Below are 20449 nucleotides of genomic sequence, written 5' to 3'. Positions count from 1 at the left end.
TATGTATAGGTTTATTCTCCAAAAGGAGCAGCTTAAAGGAAAGCGGAGATAGGAAGAAATTTAAAGGATTTGCCTTTACTCCTCAATTTTCAAACAGTGAAGCTTCACGTACGGCGCAGCGCCCCTCTCTGGACCAGTCACGGAGGGGAATGCCAGCTGAATAGAAATGCCAACAAAGAATTAATGCCCACTCCGATGACGGTCAAGTCAGGTCATCTAGAGCTTCCTGTCCCGCTCTCTCTCTTCCTCTTCCTCCGCCCGTCTGCTCTCAGCGAAGGGCAGGATGAGCCGCGGAAACCTGCCCGCTCCTCTAGCTCCCGCGCAATCCCCGCGTCTGCGCTGAAGCCGGACTCGGAAACGGAGCGGGCGCGGCGAGAAGAGGCGGGACCAGGCAGAAGTGGGCGTGACCGGGGCTGCCGGAGGGAGGTGTGGTCGGACCTCGGTGGGCGGGACAGGAGGGGCGGGGTCATGGCCTAACCGGGCGGCCGCAGAAGCGGTGGAATTTAGAAAGGAAGCGGACGCCGCGGGGCGAGGCGGGGTCAGGCCGCGATGGGCGGGGACGAGGGCGGGGCCACAGGTGGGGCTCGCTCCCGGGCAGGCGGAGCCCGGGGTTTGGCGGGGAGAGGCCGGGCCGAGCCGGGTGGGTGGGGCCGGAGAAGAGGGTGCTGTACGGGGCGGGGTTCACAGCGCGCGGGGGCCGAGCCCTGCTACTCCGTCGGCGGCCGGCTCTCGAGCTGCACTGTCTGCTGGATCCCGGGACGCGGCGCCCGGTGGGTGGAGGGCGAAGGAACGCGGCGATGGCCCCAGGGGAACTCTCGGGGTCCGCGGTCCTGGCCGCCGCTGTCTTCGTGGGAGGCACCGTGAGTTCGCCGCTAGTGGCCCCGGGTGAGTGTCCCATCGGGGCCTGGGCGCTCGGCAGGAGGCGAGGGGTCCGGACGGCAGCCCCGCTGTGCACTGAGCTGCCCTTGCCCTGGCAGAGCCGCGGGATCCCGACGCTGAACATCTGGCTGTTGGAGGGTGGCCGGGCCGGGTGCGGCGCGGGGCGACGGCTCCCGTCCCTCCCTTCCCGCTTGCCCGGGACCCGCCTTCCCTCCTCTCGCCCGCTCCTCTGAGGACCTGTTACCCCTAGCCCGCCCCTCTGAGCTGTCCGGGGTGTAGGGACCGGGCCTGGTCTTGGCTTCCGTCCGGGCGCTTCCCGCCAGGCTGAGCACCTTGGAGCCCCGCGGACCCCTTGCCGCGCTTGTCCTCAAAGGCCCCGCGAGCGGAAGATCGACACCGGCGACCGGGTGCGCTGTCGTAGCTCCCCCCCCACCTTTGTTTTATATTTTAAGACCTTGGGGAGTTCCATTTCTTTCCTTTCCAAGTTTTCATTAATTGTAGTGGTTGATAGATTCTTGGGGGCTTTCAGATGTCTTCCCCACATATCCTGGATAAATCAGGCTTGGAAAAAGGGAAGGCGCGTTTGTAAACTTACATTTTTTTTTTCTTCTTTGAGTCAATTCCTGTCACCACAAAGGAACCTTCTGTGGTCAGAGCAGGAAGCCACCAGCAGAGACCATAAAAGTGTTGTCTTCAATGACGAATTTGGAGCAGGAGTTTTTAATTGAAATCTAAGAGGACGTGTAACTTTTACGGAAGTCCAGTCTTACACTCTTGTTTTTATGGCTGTAGACCCCAGGGATTCCTTGCCACTGGTTTCCCTCTTAATTGCCACTTTACAGCACTAGTTAAATAATAATAATAAACGCATACCTTCTTGGCCAGTTGGGGTTACCACAGCCTGGAATCTTACATCAGCAAGCCTTCCCAAGCTTGAGTGGCTCCTCTTCACGTCCAAATAATAAGCATCTGGAAGCCTTCCAACCGTGACTATCTCCTCCATACAAACACGTACACTGCTCTTTACTCCTGAGAAGATTTGAATCTCTTACAGTTTAAACTGGCTTATCACTTTGGCCTTCACTTTTTCACAGAAAACAACATGTTAGGAAGGCAACAGGATGGAGAGTATGTCTCCTGAGCCTTTATTAGCAGACCCGTATTTCCTTCAGTCATCCCTCCTGGGGAAATGGAAGCTAGTGATATGTATTACTGGATGGGAGATTTTGGTTTTCACCCCGTGTTTCATGGCTGAGACAAGTGGGTGCATCATCAGGTTCAAATTGGACTCGGGGTTGTAGACCGTACTTAGCTGCCCCAGAATTTGAATAGCTTAACCTGGGAATAAAATTGTTAAAAAATCAGCATTGGATGCATATAATCAGCCATCAGCCAGGGATGTCCATTCCTCGGTTAAGTTTGTGTTTCGATGGATCTCTGAGCAACACTCAGCTCTCAGGTTTGGTATGTGATGAAAAAAGTTCTCATCGAATTGCAGAGCAACGTTTTTTGATGAAAGTTTACCATTGAAGAAGAACAAAGTATCTAAAAAGGAAAGAGTACAAAGGTGCCCGTGTGACTTGAGTCCTGTATGAAGAAAAGATGTCCTGACCAGCTAACATCTGGTCCTCTTGGAATCTTTGACGGTATTAATGTTTGTAGGTAATGTTTTAGGAAAGTAGGAAGAAGGAAATAGGCAGCAGTGTTGAGTGCTTGCTGTATGCCAAGCTTTGAATTGGGCGATTAATATGCTTTCTCTACACTTATTTCTCAGAGCCCTATGAAGTTCTTATTTACGGTGAGGCAACTGAGGCCCAGAGCAGTTAAATAATTGGCCCAGTCACATAGCTGATGTATCAGTCAGCCTTCAATCAGAGAAGCAGAACCAGTGGGAGGTGAGCGTGTGTGTATGTGTGTGTATCTTTATATGTATCTTTGATAACCTAGCCTGCTTGATTCCAAAGTTCATTCTCTCTACCGTACCCCACTTCTCCCCAGAGAGAAAATAGAACAGAAATCAACCTCAGCAGTCTTGTTGAAATTCTAAGATCGGAAGTGTAGGACATCCTAAAATTGTAAGCATGTGGTTAGCAGAAGTTGGGAGGCAGAGAAAAAGACAGGTAACTTCACAGTGGGTAGTGACAATGTCTCTTTCTTTTCCTGCCTGCTAGAAGGATCTCGTTAAACTTCTGTCTCTTAGAAGCCACATTCGAAACTGTATACCACAGGCATCAGAAGGGATGATTTTCCACATCTTGGCTTATTTATGCCCTTAAGGTTTCTGGTTACTCAACCTTTGGGCTTATTAGTTTCTCTACCAGACAATGGGCACGGCCTTCTAGAAAGGAGTGGGTGGAAAAGGTTCGGGGGCTGGTGAAGAGAGAATGGCACTCTCCTCGGGTTTTGTGGGCTTCCATCCAGCCTCCTACTCCTCATCTGATGCTAAAGATAAGCTTTATTAAATTCTGGGTTCTCCTTTGGCCAGGTAGCAGCCAAGCTGTGCAGCCACATAATAACATAGTCAGTGGACAGAATGTTTTGAGCAAGCATCCTGGGAGCTGAGACTTCCATGCCCAAATCTAATTTAAAGAGGAATTAAAAATTTGAGAAGTGCCTTTCATTCTCTTCTCCCCCTTTTGCCCCCCTAAAGGAAATTAATCAAACAGATGATGTGGGAGTTTCAGTAGTTGAATTCAAATGAGACAGGCCAAAGCCCCAGGCAATAGAAAAAAAATTTCATTGTTACTTTTTAAAGAATTTGGCTCTGATGTTGAAGCTTACTTACATGTTAAGACAAAAGAGAAATTATTTAAAACTGACAAAAAATGATTTAAATTGTCATTGGTTAAAACTGTTAATGTTGAGTGGTTTCTAATTATTTTAGGACACTTCAGTAATTGGTAAAGATTTGGTGGGCTCCTGATAGCAGGGAGAATAAGGAGTCTGGTGTGCCAACAAGGACTAAACTTGGAATTTGGAGTTGGTTCATTGTAGACACTTCATTCTTTTTGGAGGAAGGATGCAGTGTTTGTTATACCTGTTTTGTGGCAGGCTCTGGTCTGAGTATTCAGATCATTTAATTCTTCAACACCCTGTCAGCTATGTGGTTTTATTCCTGTGTTTATAGATGAGAAAATCGGGTATCTGAGAAGTTAACTTGAAAAAGTCACTGAAATATTTAAGTTGGATTTTGACCTTCAGTCAGATCTGTTAGCTTCTGAAGCCCGTTCTTATTATTAGTAAATCATTTTGGTTTTCTTGCTAGTGAGAAATTTCTTTTTATTCGACGATATTTATAAAGAATCACCAAGTAATAGGCTAATGGCAAGCTAGAGTGGAAAGAGCACCAAGCTCTAAGACAGCCCTGGAGTGGAAGTCAGGGAGAACTCCTGCCACTTCGGGGAGTGTGGCTGTCTATGACTCTATTTTCTTACCTGTAGAATGGGCATGTGCTAGCTCCTATCGTTGCCTGCCTTACCGACTGCCAGTGAGCATATCTCTTATCCTTTGTACTGTTTCTTTCTGGATTTCTTTCCCATGGTTTCCATTAGGCTGGACTTAAAATGTCAGCCAAATTGTCTAATAAATGTAGACCACACGTCCTATAAGGTTGTCATTCTGGAGGTGGTGGTGGTTATGCAAAGATAGGTTCATTGTACGTTTCTAAAAGCCCAGAGTGGCACCTCAGATTCATGAATTTGCTGCCATTGACTGGGAGTTATGTAGACAGGCCTTCTTTTTCCATTTCCCTTCAGCTAAAATACAGTGCTCTTGGTCCTTTTGGAAAATTCTCCCAAAGATTTAAAGATTTAAAGGGGAGACAATTACCCTTTGGTCTTGTTACTCCAAGGCACTCGCCACTGTTAGTGTATTTCCTTCTAGTTTTCTCTCTATTTTTTGCTTGGATAAGATCATAATGCAAATATAATTTTGTATCCTGTGTTTTTCTTTCTTCTTTTTTTTAAAGATTTTATTTATTTACTTGAGAGAGAGAGAGCAAGCGCGCACAAGCAGGGAGAGCAGCAGAGGGAGAGGGAGAAGCAGGCTCCCCAATGAGCAGGGACCTTGGGAACATGACCTGAGCCGAAGGCAGACGCTTAACCGACTGAGCCACCCAGGCACCCCGATCCTGTGTTTTTCATTTAATATTATATGTGAAGTCTCTCCATTTCCCTACCTACTCAAAAAATTGCTGCATAATATTTTATTGTATGGATTCACTGATTTTGTGACTCTGTTTTAGATTTCAGTTGTTGCTAGTTATTTTTAATTGAATTTGAATTTTCGAATGAATTAGGTTATTTTTGAAAATTTTAAAAATTTTATTTATTTGAGAGAGAGTGAAAGAGCATGAGTGGGGGGAGGGGCAGAGGCAGAAGGAGAAGCAGACTCCCCACTGAGCAGGGAGCCCGCCTCCTGACCCCACACAGGGCTCGATCCCAGGACCCTGGGATCATGACCTGAGCCGAAGGCAGACGCTTAACCGACTGAGCCACCCAGGCGCCCCTCAAATGAATTGTTTCAGTGAATGTCTGTGTGTAAAGCTTTGTCTAGATATCGATGATGTCCATGGAAAAGGAGTTCTTGGAAAGGCGGTGTTGGGGTCAAAGGTATTCATGTTTTTGAGGCCATTGATGACACCACTATCGGTGGTCTGAAGGTTGTCCCAGTTTACTGCTCACAGCAGTGTCGAAGGACTCAGTTTTCAAACTGTTGGCATTGTCTCAGAAAAACACATTTGCTAATTTATAAGGCAAATAGTGGTACCTTGATTGTTTTAATTTGTATGTCTTTGATTACTGGTAGGTTGACTATGTTTTCTAGTATTTGAGCCATTTGCACATGCCTGTAATCCCTTTTGGACAAGTCTGAAGTCAGAAAAGCTCTGAACACCAAGTTTTTGAGGCTTTTTTGCATACCCCATTGGTGGTAAAACCTAACCAGAACCAATATAAGATTCTGTAGTACGTATTCATTTCACTTAGTTCGAGTATTACTAAATTTTGCTGCAGTAATCTCAATAAATTTGATTTTGGAGTGTTACATAATGTGTGCTAAATGCATTGCATTACCTTTCTAAAATCTACAAAGTCTGAATTTCGAGGCACATCTGACCTCCAGGTTTTCAGGGAAAGGATTTTGGTCCTGCATTTCCTCTCCATGACTCATTTGTTCTTGTCTGTGGGCAGCCAAATGTACAACTGCTTAAAATAGTAAAATATCCTATGGAGAAAAGTAACTCCTCAAATGAGTGGTACCTCATGAAAAGAAGCACTATTTTGGTATCCTAGTGTGGAATCTGCTAAAATAAAGATACCTGGGCAAAGCTGAGGTTTTCTCTTTTCTCGGTGGCTTTGGGGATGGATGCCCCCTATAATGGCAACTTTATGGAGAAGTTGGGCTCCGTTTCTCCTCTGCCAGTTACTGACATGGCTCTCTTTGTAAGGGGGAAAAAGCCAGAATCTGCCCAGGGACTTTTTGGGGAGGGAGGGATGGATAGAAAGTGGCAGATACCCCAGGCAAACTGAGTTTCGCTGCCGGTCATCTCACCTTGAGAATCCTTTTGCCAAACTGTGGAACTCACGGCAACTGGTTTTCTGTTGTGCCTTCGCCATCCCCCAAGGCCCCCACCTTCTTGTCTTTCCTCATCCCAGGATTCTTTCTTTCTTTCTTTTTTTTTTTTTAAGATTTTATTTATTTATTTGAGAGAGAGAGAGATAGGGAGAGAGAGCACAAGCTGGGAGGAGAGGGAGAAGCAGGCTCCCCACTGAGCTGGGAGCCTGATGTGGGGCTCGAACCCAGGACCCCGGGATCATGACCTGAGCCGAAGGCAGACACGTAACTGGCTGAGCCACCCAGGGGCCCCCTGCTCATCCCAGGGTTCTAAACAGCTGCAGCTGTATCGACTCTCCCCTCCCGTCATTCGGTTTGCATGCTCCTGTGTGTATGCATTCCCACCACTAAATAAAATGCCGTTGTACGGAGGGGAAAAATCTGAACCGCTTTCCTCATCTGTATTAGGGAGAAAATGTGGGGTTGTTGTGACAATTACATGAGCTCTAAAACATGAGAGTTCATGGCACAGTGTTTGGCACATAGTAAGTACGAAGAAAGTATATTATTATTTTGTCCTGAACCAAATACTAACCTACCAGCACTATCCGGTGAGACAAACTTTCTAAATGCTCCAGCATTTTCCTTTCAGGTCCTCTGCTATTGCCTGAGGCATCCCCTATCTCATCTAGCTTCCCAGCTCCCACTGAGGCTGGTTGTGTAAGGACAGGGGTGGGGGCTGAGGAAGCAATGTTGGGAGCACCTGAGGCCTCAAGGGGGGAGGAATAGGGACCAGTGGGCTTGGCAGGGAGTTCTCTTGCGATGCGTGGGATATGTGGGGCTGAGCCATTAGCTACCAAAATTAGGCAAGGAAGGAGAGAAAGACGAAAGGAAAAAAACCATTGCCTTTATAAGGGTAGAATGTGACACTTTGTTTCAGAGGAGTTCTGGAAGATTCATCAATTATCTGGTTCTCTCTAGCCAGTCGATCCAAAAGTATAGTCACAGAATTTTGACAGTGTTCTCCTAGGATTTGATGTGATCATCCTCCTGACATACTTTGTGATTATTCAGGGTTGGACTGATCATTGTTCCTCTTATCATTGCTGACTAGTGAATGTTGCATTGAAGTAAATCTTATGATGAATGTGGTTTAATAAGAAATATATTTAGTCTTTGCCCCCAGTTCCTGGCACAAAGTTCCTCAAACCCTTAGAAGTTCCCAAGTGGTAGGAGTGTCTTTTGTGATTCATGAGGAGCCCCCTTAGAGGGGATGCTCTGGACTCAGGGTGGTACCCTAGGTAGCCTCAAGATGGGGCTGGTCCTCTGAAAGGTCATGTGGTTAGAGGACTGGAACTTTCAGCCTCACCCACCAACCTCTGGGAAGGGGAAGAGTTAGGGGGGAGAGCTTCTGATTAAGTGCTTTAAAAAAACTTTTGAACAACAAGACTGGATGAACTTCTGGGTTGGTGAATGCCTGGAGGTGTGTGGAGAGTAGCGCATTTAGAAAGCGTGGACATTCCGCATCCTTTCCTCATACCTTACCATATGTGTCTCTCCTATCTGGTTGTTCCAGAGTTATATCTTTTCTAAGAAACCGGTGAGCCGGTAAGTCAAATGTTTCTCTCAGTGTTGTGAGCCGCTTCAGCAAATTAATTGCACCCAAGTGTGGAGTTATGGGAACCTCTGATTTATAGCCTGTGGATCAGAAGCACAAGGTGACAACCTGGACTTGGAATTGGCATCCAAGGTGAGGGGATGGGCAGGCTTGTAGGACTGAGCCCTTAACTTGTGGGATCTGATGCTCTATCCAGGTAAATAGCCTCAGGATATAATTATTGCTTGGTGGTGCTAGGAAAAACACATACTGGAATGAGGAAGTAGAATTCTGTAGCATTAGGGGCTGGAAGGAAACTTGACCATCTCCTCAAAGCTTATTTAGAATTGAGGACACTCAGTTGGCCTAGCCAGGACTTAAGCAGGTTCCTTTACTCGGTCTAGGACTCTTCCCATTGTGTTAAAGCTGGCTCTCCATTGAAGAGGCCCTAGTTCTGCTGCTTCTGATAAGGCTCCTTGGTCTACATTTGCACTTGATCCTCATGCTGGTTTCCCAGCTCTCTGGATCTGGGTAAACAGGACTTGAGATGCATGACTGAGGCTAACTGACTTATGGAGAGATTGTGGTGTTTTTAGCTGTAAAACCTTAGTTACAGTCAGAGGGGATTTTGGTGGTCATCTTGTAATTAACCCGCTCTCTTTGCAGATGGGGAAACCGAGCCCCGAGGAGTTCAGTGGCCTGTGGGAGTCAGGAACAGCATTAGCCTGTAGTGGGGGAGCAGACCATTAGGCCTGGTGAGGAGAGGGCCTGTGTATGTGTCTTGGGCACTGTCCACGGCTAAGATCCAAGCACAGGACCTAGAACAGAGCAGACACTTAAATACTGGAAGGAAGGAAGCCAGAGTTGGAATCCAGGTGTCTGACTTGGCTTTTTGTTTACAATAAAGTGAAGGGTTAGGCTTTCCAGTATTCACCCACAAACGTTAGCTATAGTCTCCCCTCTCCGTCCCTTCTCGAATTAATAAGAGGCTGTTTTGTCTGCCGGTTTCTATGGGCCATATTGTTCCCCAGGCCTGAGGTGCAAAAATCTGGTCATTGTGAAAAAAAAGAATGACGATAAAAGTAAGCAAGTACTGCTTCATCGGGTAAGTATGGTAGGACATTGATATGTTTGGAAGTGTTAATGAAAATTTTCAAAGCAAAAGTTTTCAAAACCCAAATCCATTCACGAATCTGTTTTCAAAGGTGAACTAAATTCAGTTGTGTTTCTAGAACCAGGGCACCAAAGGCATCTATTAATGTGTGTCTGTCATGTTCCATAATACTTTATATCTTTCTTTTATGCCTTTGTTTCACGGGACGGTGCTTTGATATATTTATTAATTCAGCAAATGTTAGTAAAATGCCTTACCGTGCGCAAGGCACTGGGGATGAAGTGATGTGAACAAAATAGACTCAGTCTGTGCCTTTATGGAGCTAGCAGGTTCTCTGGGAAGGTGGTAAAACAGGCAATAATGATAAAGTGTCTTTAGTATGTTTGGCACGTGGCCCAAGTACCTAACCTGGGGCTGGGGGTGGGATGAGAGAGTCTAGTACAGGTTGAGCAAGACTTTCGGGAGGAAATGAAGTTTAAGCTGATCCTGGTAGAAATGTTGGCATTAGCGAGGTGAAGAGAACGAGTGGTCAATGGAAGAGAGGAGGTGAGAAGTCTGGTTAAAACATAGATGGATCACTGGGCCCCACCCCAGAGCGTGTGACAGTAGAGGTGGGAAGGGACCGGAGGATTTGCTCTCCTCATACGTCTCCCAGGTGATGCTGCTGGAGTATCATACTTGAGTGGGGAGGTAAGAGGTGGAAGAAATAGGGGGCAGTGGGTCTCTTAACCAGGAAATCCCTCCCTTCTTCCGCGCTGTCCACATCCTGTTCTCCCCCCATCGTTCAAGCTGAGATCAAGGGTAGCACTCCCAAGAAACCTTCCCTAGGTTTTCCCTCTGATTTTATCTCCTGGGAATGGATGCGCAGAGTCCATGAAGGCCCGTGGCATCCATCCCGTGGTATTAAACATTAAGTTCTATGCAGTTGTTCTCACTGTGTCTGTCTGACCAGCGGTCCTTGGGGCAGCAGAGCGTGGAAGACATGCTCAACTGTTCCAAGGCTTGCTCAGATTCTTGCAAGCTCTCTGAGAAGCAGGCTGCTGCAGTCTCGGTCTCGCAGAGATGAGGAAACGCATTTACTGAGGGTTCACCAAGATGAAGAGAAGTGAAATGTCTCACTCACGTCACGGATGAGGGGAAACCACAGCTAAATGGATGTTCCTTGTTCTCAAATGTCCTCTATTGTTATTATGTGAAGTTGTATGCACTGTGTGCTCAGCACCACAGCTACAAGGAAGGTTGTATATTTAATCTTTTTCTTTTTTTTAACTTTTTCACCATAGGCCCATCTACTTAAAGGAAATGAAGGCATCAGAAATTGAATGCAGGTTTTGCTTTTTAGTGGAAAATGGGCTGTTTTCCAAGGAATTCTTTAGGAATTGTCCTTTTTGCTTTAAGAGTAAATCTTTGAATGGAGTAATTCAGTTTACATGTCATTAGGTTTATAAATGAATTTTTAAAAAGTTTTAGCATGAGGGGGATATTAAGGAAAAATGGACTTCAGTTTCCTAAAAGGACACAAATTAGACAATTATGCCATTACCCTTCTTAACAGGCCAGAGGGGTTTAGCTGAGTGGTTGAAGATTTATAAAGAACCCATACATAAAATGTCACGTGATAGGTAGAGTTAAAACCAAACAAACAAAAAATCCTTTTCAATATCGGCAACATCCTTCCTCCCCCGTGCTTAAATACAGACATAACGTGCTTTTGTGACATTCCTGTAAGGGGTGGAAGCTTGAAGAATTCACGGGGCTTTCTGTCTCACGATATAACTCAGCAGTGCTAATTTTCAAACGTTCTAACAGCTCTTCATGGCTGGAAGTCTCCAACACAATCGTGTGAATTATCTACGTGATACAAACAGCAGCCTGGGATTTCCTGGCATTGGTGAACTGGCAGATGGCTCATGAACAGGCATTCCTTCATTTTTCTTCGCATGTGTGTGCTGTATGCATGGGGAGCCTTAATTCCTTTGCAGCTTCCTCAATTCTTTCCAACCTCCTCACCCTCCTCCATTAAAGGCAAAACACAAAACAAGCGTGGCTAGAAACAAGAGGCATTGAAGATTGCTGGAAGCTAGGTGATGGAGCCAGGAAGCAGGGTTCCGAGGGAAAAATCTATTTCATACGCAGGATTGCCAAGTTCGTGTCTTAATATAACCTTTGCAGGTGAAACAGGTAGCTATTCCCTACAGGCAGCGTGCGATTCATGAAAAAACAAAGGGCCTTACTTGAGATACTATTAGGTATTGTGTAGGTATGTAAAATTAAAAAAACTGAACAAAACAAGCTTGGTTTCTGTCCTCCGCAAACTTGAGATTCAGAAGGGAAAGATAAGCTCTGAATACAAATCACTGTAGAATAATGGAGAATGAGTTTGGTACAATCCAAGAACTACAAAATGCTGTATGGGATCCCAGAAGAGGGAGTTGCCTTCCGATAGGAGAGGTGGAAGGGACTTCAACATGCCGAAAGCCTGGTGTTGTCAGCGGACCCTAAAGGGAGTGGAGGGGCGGCATGGCTAGCACAAGGAACAGCCTGTGCAAAGGTGTGGAGGCAGGACAGGACAAGTCAGTGCAGACCCGGTATGAACGGAGGATTCCTCAGTGAAAATTGCAGATGGGAGGCTGAGGTGAGGCTGTGGAGCTCCAGAAACTGTGCACTTTATTGTGTAGGCAGTGGGCGCCTAAGGCTGGGTGGAGTGGAGGATGGGGGACCGGAAGGGGGGCCCCCAGGCACTGGGATGTGATGGCAGAGCCCCAGAGGCTGAGCTCAGTAAAGTCCTGAGTTTGAGACATGGCCCCAGTACCTCAGCAAAGCAGCCGATATTGCTGTTCCTTCTTGTTGTTTCTAAGTTGCTGCTTTGGAGAGACAGAGAAACAGACAGAGACAGAGAGATGGGGGGAGGGGAGGGCCAAGAGGTGGGGACAGGGCTGAGGAGACTATCTGTTCTTTATGCATCTCAGAATTGTTTGGCATATAAAATGAATAACATAGTTCTTGGTCAGTGATAGAAATACGACACATAGTGTATAGGTTTAATTAATATCTATGACATCAGAGAGAAACAGTTTTTCAAAGTTTAAGGAGTGCTGGGAAACCGGAATCATGAAGTAAGAGCAGCATGTAGTCTTGATGGTGTAAGGGTCAGGAAAAGTTCATTAATGGTGAAAGCTAGCTAATTGTGTATTTGTGTTCTGTTACAGTAAATCCTCTGACATTGTACAAATCAGCTTGACTCCTGAATTCTTAATCGTTAAGCATTTATTCTCAGAAGAATGTTGTGCATTTCTGTTTCTTTCCCCCTATTGTTGGTCAGGTTCTCATTGTTTTCTCTTCCCTTGAGGTCGTGGGGGGGAGGCGTGTTGGCCATCAGTGTATAGAGCAGTGTCTTTAAATAAAACCTGCAGATCAGCACTGGGGTGATTTCGAAAACGCTGCTTGGCTAAGGGCTTCATCTCCTTGTCATTTCTGGCAAGTCCGTTTTCTTCCGTCCCTTGGTTTTTTTACAACAACGTGACCAAGTTGATTTAGGGAGAGGGAAATAATCTGCTTGAAAGTACTAGTGTACGTTAGGCACCTACATGTTACGCAAATGGTAGTTTCTAGACAATGGATGTGGTGTGACTTAGTTCCTGGGTGGGAGTGGGAAGGGGGGAGACAAAGAGAAAGAGAATTCTTTTGCTTCAACCATATGATAAAATAGTTGATCTTTTCTATGCTGTTCAGTGCTGTATCTTGATATATAAATGAGCAAAGACTCTAGACTTCGAGTCAGTGTGGAATAATAAAACATATTTGTCCCTGGTTCCTGGCACAGAACTCCTAAAACCCTAGGAGTGTCTTTTGTTATTCATGATGAGTCCTTTATTATACCTGAGTTTATGCTAATGGATGACTCTTGGGCCCCTAGATAGCTTCCGGATGAGGGCTGTTTGCCAGAGGAACCAACAACAGGATTCAAGGGTTGGAACTTTCAGTCCCATCCTCTCATTTCAGGGAAGGAAGAGGGACTGGTGATTGAATTAATCCATGGCCACTGACTTAAGCATGCCTATGTGAGAAACTTCCATAAAAACTTGGAATTTAGGGATGTGCTGGGAGGGTGGTATGTCCAGAGAAAGCACGGAAGCACCGCACACAGCCCCCGCCCCCCATACTTTGCCCTGTGCGTCTCTTTCATTTGGCTCTTCCTGAGTCATATCGTTTATAATCAAACTGTAATCCTAAGTGTTAGAGTTTTCCCGAGTTCTGTGAGTTATTCTAGAAAATTGGCGAACCTGAGGAAGAGCATGGAAATCCCTGAATTTGTCATTGGTTAGCCTGGGGACACCATTTGCAGCCGGTGGCTGAAGTGGGGGCAGTCTTGTGGGACTGAGCCCTTCAACCTATGGGGTTGGGACTAGCTCCAGTGGTTGGGATCAGAACTGAACTGAATTGTAGGACACCCAGTTGCTGATGGAGAATTGGTTGTTGGAAAATGAAATAGTCAAGTCTTTCCTGTTTGGAAAAACCAACTCATGATATTAAAACGTTATGCTTGGAGGACTCTCTTTGAAATTTTGGTGGTTTACTATTTAGATAAGGACTCAGAAGGCATTAAAAGAAATATAGGGGGAAAGAAAAGAAATTATCAGGCCAGTGCTTTAATTGTTTACGAACTTACATTGTGTTTTAGAGTGTAATAAAGTAGAAGTTATACCACTGTGTGGTTTTCTTTGACCCTTCTGTCCTGTGGTGTAACTCAAAGATTTCATAGCATTGTCTCTGCCTCCAGTCAGTGGAAATACCTAGTATATAAATATTAGGGATTGCACTTACGAGTAGTTTCCTTACTCGGGGATTTCCAGAATTATGGTTACCTCTACAGCATTAATATTACTATTAATTAATTACTTTTAATTAATTTAATTAATTAAAATTACTGTTATGATTATGAAATCACCAATATTTGACTACTTTTGACTTATAGTGACAATAGTTTCATATGGTTCAAACTAATAGTAATGAAGGTTTCTTACTGATTTTTTATCTGTAGTTTTAAAAAAACAACTGTAGTGATTATCATCAAGATATTTTAGAAAATTCAAGGAGTAGAAAAAGAAAAAGGTACTTCCCATGTTCTACCGACAAAAGATACAAAACATTAAAAAGAAAATTAACTTACAGTCTTACCACACAGAGATAACTAGTGTAAACATTTTGCTATCTTTTTTTGCAATAAAACTGGGATCATGTTAGCTCAAAATCCTGCTTTTATTTATTTTTTTCACTTAATGTTTTCATTTACAATTGATATAACTTTAGACAAAGGGATATGGCAGATCTGGTCCCTTCACACGATTGTTTCTATTGTTTTAAAAGTCAAAGGGAAGTTTAGGATTTCCGAGTAATCAACAATTATAACAGTGTTAAATGTGGATCAGCATGGCTTTTTGATTTTGCTTTTTATAAATGATAGCAGGAATTTTATTTTGAATTTAGTACTTGACACCAAAAAAAAAAAAAATAGATTGACTTAGAGAATATAAATAATTTAAATGCATTTTCCTTCCCAATGATTGGCTCATTAGGAAAAACCATTCTGTCATTCTAGATTTATTATTGAATTAGATGAGTTAATGATTACCCATAGATTTTCTACTTAAGACTCTAACTCAACTAGAGATGAGCTATGGGTAATCCCATTTCGTGGAACTTTACTTAATATCAGAACTGTTAACTCACACGTCAGAGGCCATAGAGCCCAGAGTATTGTGTTCTGGGGACCGGCTGCCTCGATTAAAATCTTAGGTGAGCTGCTTGCCAGTTCTGTGACATGATGCAAGTTACTTCACCTCTTTGTGCTCTACTTTTCATATCTGCAAAATGGAGCGGAAACAAATAGCACCCTTCATAGGGTGATTGTAAGGGTTAAATGAGTTCATCTCTATCGTACTCGGAATGGTATTTATACAAAGTATGCACAAATACGTGACTGTTATTAATAGTACTTTTCCTTGGGTCTAAGCCTTGGGGCTGGTTTTCAGAGTTCTTGTTTGAGTTTTGTGCTAGTGACCTTCACATGGTGTCTTGCCCTTAAACTCAGCTTCTCTGTGTCTAGGGTTTTCCTCATTACTTCTGTTTACTCTTTCCCTCCTTTGCCTTTTTGCAAAGTGATGGTATTTTGTCTCCTAGCCCCCCCTTGGCTTTGCTCTTTCTCTCGTGGCACTTGGGGAGGCTTCACATGGGAGGACTTCAACCGGGTCGCGACCTCGGTGCTCCACATTCACTCATCGTGGCTTCCCGCTTCCCGTGTTCCCAGGAGGCCGGCCACGTGCCTGGCTTGCAGGAACCCTGCCTGCCCAAGTGTGACTAATGGGAAAATCCTGTGTTGAGGACTTTTTGTAGCTTTCTGTTTAATCATGCTCCTCTTCCTGTTCCTGGAAGGAAGGCAAGCGCGGGGCGCGCATGGGGGCTCCGGGGGGGCGGGGGTGGCGGCGCCCCGCGGTGCTGCGTCGGGAGCCCCGTGGTGGCAGGTGCTCCTCACCTGCGCGGCTTGTGCAGTGATTCAGTCCCCCACATTTAACACGGACTCCTCCGGTGCGGCTCCTGGGGTTTGCGCCTTTTCCTACGAGTCGGTTTCGTGTCCCCGGCTGAGTTGATCGTGGCAGCGATAAAAAACTAACATTCACTGGGCACTTACTCTGTGCTAGGCAGATGGGTAAACCCGAGTTCATCTCATTTAATGCTTAGAAACGATTCTCTTATTATCTGCATTTTAGGGATGAGGAAACTGAGGCACAGGGACTTGAATTGACTTACCTGGGGTCACAGAGAGCTAAGAAGCAAGTTGAATGAACACAGTGCAGCTGAGAACAAGCTGGTTCCTGCTTTTGCTTCTTTCTAGGGAGCAGCTTTGCCGCAGACCTTGGTTCAGATCCTGGCCATTCCCCAGATGAGTGACCTTGACTTCAATATTTCGTTCTTTCATGTCCACATTTCTAAAATGGGTTTGGTCATAGCACCTATCTCAGAATCATGACAATTAAAGAAAAAAGATAATGGGAGTAAAGACGCCTGGCACATAATAAGCTCTCAGTAAATGCCCGCTGCTCTTAGCAGTTGGGGATAGAGTGGATGACCACAGGAGAATCAGTCTCTCTGCCTCGCTCCCTCTGCTGGTCTTCCTCCTTGAAGCCCTTGCTTAGCTCCAGCCGGCTCAGCAACACCCCGTTGTTTTCCCCCGTGGTTAGTTTGTGTTGTCTTCTGCTTGCACGATGGAAACTACTTGGCTGAACTCCGACCTTGGCAGGGGCGGGTTGTACCAGAAACCAGGGACCTAGATCCCGGAGGCCTGGTCCTCTATGCCAGCTCCCTCGTTGGAACTTGCTGGAGGAGTCAGTGGTTCCTAAGGGACCCCCTTCCCTCACCCTCGCTCTTGCTGTTTCTGCTGGAAACAGGCCAGCTGGGCTTGTCCTCTTCTTCCTATTTGGTGGTTTCGTCCTGACACTTGCTGTTAGCTTTCCCCCATAGTTTGAATAATTTCTAACCTTGTCCCTGCTTGGCCTCTTGCGAGGAATGTACACGAACAGATCTGTTAGGAATTGCAACCTTGTGAAAAGTGGGCAGTGGCTCTGGTAAGGGTATGTAAACGCCTCTCCTAATTTATCGTCCCTTTACGGATCTAGCAGTTTGGAATGTAGTGGAGTCCCATGAAAATCTAGTTGAGGGCCAATTCCCCAAGCTGGGTTTAGGAATGTGCTGCTATTTGCGGCCTTCTTTTGAATCTTTGCTAACGGCAACCTTCTGTTGATTTCAATGAGCACAGGGGCTTGCTGGTATATTAACATCTTTCAGAAAGCTTACCCAACAAGTGTGTAAAGCTACAAGCTATATCAGTTATCCAGCTCTGAAAATAATCTTTCTGTTTTTTAAAAACTGTCAGTATTTGGCAAATGGGTATGTAAGTACACTGGACATTCTGTCCTACAAATAGCATCTTGACCAAACTGCTGATCAAGTTACAGGCAAACTGGACACTCAATTACCCAGGAGCCCTTCTGGAAGGGGATAGAGTCTGCTTTCCCAGTTTCACAGGTTCCATGTAGCAAATGGTTAAGGGGCTCGGCACTGTGTTCCAGAACTGTGAGAGGGATGAAGAGGTGCAAAAACAGGACGCCCTCCCCTCCACTTGGGGAGACAAGTGTGTTTGACTTAAACCAGGGTTTTTCTGTGAGTTCTTTTTTTTTTTAACCGTTTTATTTATGTATTTGAGAGAGAGAGAGAAAGAGAGAGAAAGAGCATGAGCAGGGCGAGGGGCAGAGGCAGAGGGAGAAGCAGACTCCCCACTGAGCAGGAAGCCAGACATGGGGCTCGATCCCAGGAACCTTGAGACCATGATCTGAGCTGAAGGCAGACGCTTAACTGACTGAGCCCCCCAGGCGCCTCTTCTTGTGAGTTCTTTGTCACATTTGGGTTTCCTAACTTTGATTGCAGTTTTATGTCCCGGTGATAAGACTTGTAGATGCCATGTAACTAACACATTAGTTACATATTATGTTTGTGTCAACTATGGAATTGCTTCTAAGTACAATACTTAGTAATAATGTGAAAACATACCTCTGTGAGCAAGATGGTTTTCAACAGGAAAACATTTTCGTTTCCCCTTCGCAGTTTATGGAAGGGCAAAACAGCATTATACTTTAGAGTGATCTTTTGCTTTTGCAGTGAAAAATTAATATTGGGTAATTTTACGCTGCTGAGATTATTTATTTATTTATTTATTTATTAAAGATTTTATTTATTTATTTAACAGAGAGAGAGACAGTGAGAGAGGGAACACAAGCAGGGAGAGTAGGAGAGGGAGAAGCAGGCTTTCTGCCGAGCAGCGAGCCCGATGCGGGGCTTGATCCCAGGACCCTGGGACCATGACCTGAGCCGAAGGCAGACACTTAACGACTGAGCCACCCAGGTGCCCCTGAGATCTTTTTTAAAAAATGAATTTATTACAAATTTCATCTTGCTCTAGCTGGTTTTAATCATTTTTCGTGAAGAAGATTTTTACATTAAAAAAAGATGCATGCAGATTTCAATATTTATCGTACATAATAGGGTCATTTGGAGAGAGGCAGTCTTTGTAGGGCTTAAGGGCATTATAGTGGGTGCATGTGGACCTGGGCTCCAGCCCAGCTCTGTGATCAGCTGCTGATGGTTGAACCTACCTGTTACTGTGAGGTCTGTGTCCCTAGATAAAACTGAAGGCACCACCACTCTTCCAGGCCCCGTGAGACAGCGGCTAAGAGTGTGGGGCGCAGGGGGTCCACCTTACAGATGTTGTGGAAATGAAATGACGTTGTCCAGGAAGCATCCAGAACAGTGCCTGGCGCGCTGCAAACACTCAGTAAATGCTGCCATTATGATTATTTTAATGTAGCAACTCATTCTTCAAAATATGCCACCTGTCACAAAGAATCTAAAGTGAAGATTAGATTTCTGAAGTTTTGTTGCTGTTAAGTTCACTTCAAACAAACAACTTTTTAAAAATTCCATTACTTTCTTGTTTGGATATAATTTACAATTTGAAAGGTGCAGAAGGGGAAAATAAAAGTGTCTCTCACTCCTCTTCTCCAGCCATCCAGCCCCTCCCCAGAAGACCGACAGTGCTGTCAGTAGCCAAAGACTTTTAAATTTTAAAAAATCCCCACACTGGTGACACTGGAAGTAGTGAAAGATGGAGGAGAGGCAGGGGAATGGGGAGACAGAAAAAGAGGAGGAGGGGGATTCAGCTGGGGTCTGAACTGCAGAGCCCTGAACCGTGAGCATCGCCCTTGCTTACACCCCTCTCTGAGGACCCCAAGAGGTACCCTGCAGCTCGGGGTCCACTGGGGGCTCTTCCACCTTCCCTGCCTTGGAGCTGTGGTTGGTGGCCTCCTGGCCTGTGTCCCGAGGCGGATACTGGCAAGTTGACCTTGTTCCAGTCTGGGGTGCGGCCAGGTCAGATGAGCCTTCTGTTGTCTTCTGAATGCAGACCATTGTTTGAAGGACTCTGGAAGGTTCAGGAATCATCCAGAAGTTGAGATCCTTGGCTTCTCTAAACAGTGGGATCCTAAAGTTAATTAATCCTCTCTCAAGGAGCAGCTCTGGGGTTGTGGCTGTTGTCTGTGTTCAATCTTCTGACGCCCTTGGGGAATTGTGTTTGGTCAGGGAGTTCTGTAGCCTTTAGAAATAACTTACAAATGGTGAATTCAACACAACTGTGGAGAATGCTAGGGACTTCCTCTGACTCTGCAAAGTTAGTTTGCCCCTTCTAGTTTCAGTTGAAACCTATGATGCTAAATATATACAGTATCCATCATTATTTTTAAGTATCTTTATTTATATTGACCTTCCCCTAGTTTCAGTCCTTTGTTCTGGTAGCTACCTGGGGTTCAGGAGTGATTCCGTTTCGCCCCTCAACCTCCAAGAATGTTTGTTCCCTTTTTATCCAGCCAAATTAAGTTTTTCTTTTGAAACCTAACGTAAAGTCCCTTTTCTTCCTGGATCACACTAATTACTTCCCTTCCCACACCTGTGGTACATATACAAAGAAACTGAAGCTGAAGGACGGGTTGTGCTCCAAACATTCCTTTTGAGTGATTGGGTTGGAAAGTCAAACGCATTTTCTCATTAAAAATAATAATTAGGCTCACAAAGCCTATTTAAAAAATGATAAAATGGGACTTGGTGAACTTTTAATATAAAAGTTGAAAGAATCATAAAGTGGGTCCCTGTATACTGACCACTTGGATTCAACGTTTTGCCAGACCCGCTTGCTCACCCTATCTGCCTGGCTGTCCATCTGTCTACCTACTTCCTTGCTGGACTATTTGAAATCAAGTTGCAGACAAGGTTACATTTCTCCCTAAATACCTCCACCGTGCCTCTTGTGGGATTAAGGACTTCCTTCTACGTAACCACAATACCATCATTATACCTAAGAAAATAGACAGTAAGTTCTCTAACACTGCCTTAACCCAGTTTCCTCAGTTGTCCTCAAAATACACTTTATGGCCGCTTTGCAATTTTTATTATTGATTAAGATCTTGAGCTAGCTTCCAGTCAAGGTTTACATGTAGTATTTGGTTATTTTAGTTTCTAACAAAAGCTAACAGTCAAGTACTGGGCAAGGGAAGAAACTTTCTTGGCCGCCGGCAGTATTTTGAAATCTTCGGCTACTGGTCCCTCCCTGTCTCCCTCTCTCACTCTTCGTGCCTGTCTCCAGATCCGGGGGTGCTCCCGCTGCCCTGAGCCCTCCATTTGCCATCCCTGGCGTATAGCTGATC

General features: G+C 45.2%; 1 protein-coding gene across 2 annotated transcripts in view; it reads left to right on the top strand.

The window, feature by feature from the left end:
- The first annotated feature begins 679 nt into the window (after positions 1 to 679).
- The window catches only part of RELL1 (RELT like 1), a 68718-nt gene continuing 48948 nt past the window's right edge, over positions 680 to 20449 (top strand). Inside the window, exon 1 of one of the 2 annotated variants that reach the window (XM_032400171.1) lies at positions 680 to 885. In XM_032400171.1, the coding sequence (XP_032256062.1) occupies positions 798 to 885 (88 nt within the window). In that variant the 5' untranslated portion in view covers positions 680 to 797. Of the gene's footprint in view, positions 886 to 9382; positions 11779 to 20449 lie in introns of those variants that run through there. The other variant, XM_032400172.1, reaches the window with a different exon arrangement.

Source organism: Phoca vitulina, unplaced genomic scaffold, assembly GCF_004348235.1.
Source record: "Phoca vitulina isolate PV1807 unplaced genomic scaffold, GSC_HSeal_1.0 scaffold3, whole genome shotgun sequence".
NCBI classification, from domain to species: domain Eukaryota; kingdom Metazoa; phylum Chordata; class Mammalia; order Carnivora; family Phocidae; genus Phoca; species Phoca vitulina.
This window is presented reverse-complemented; position numbering and strand designations above follow the sequence as displayed.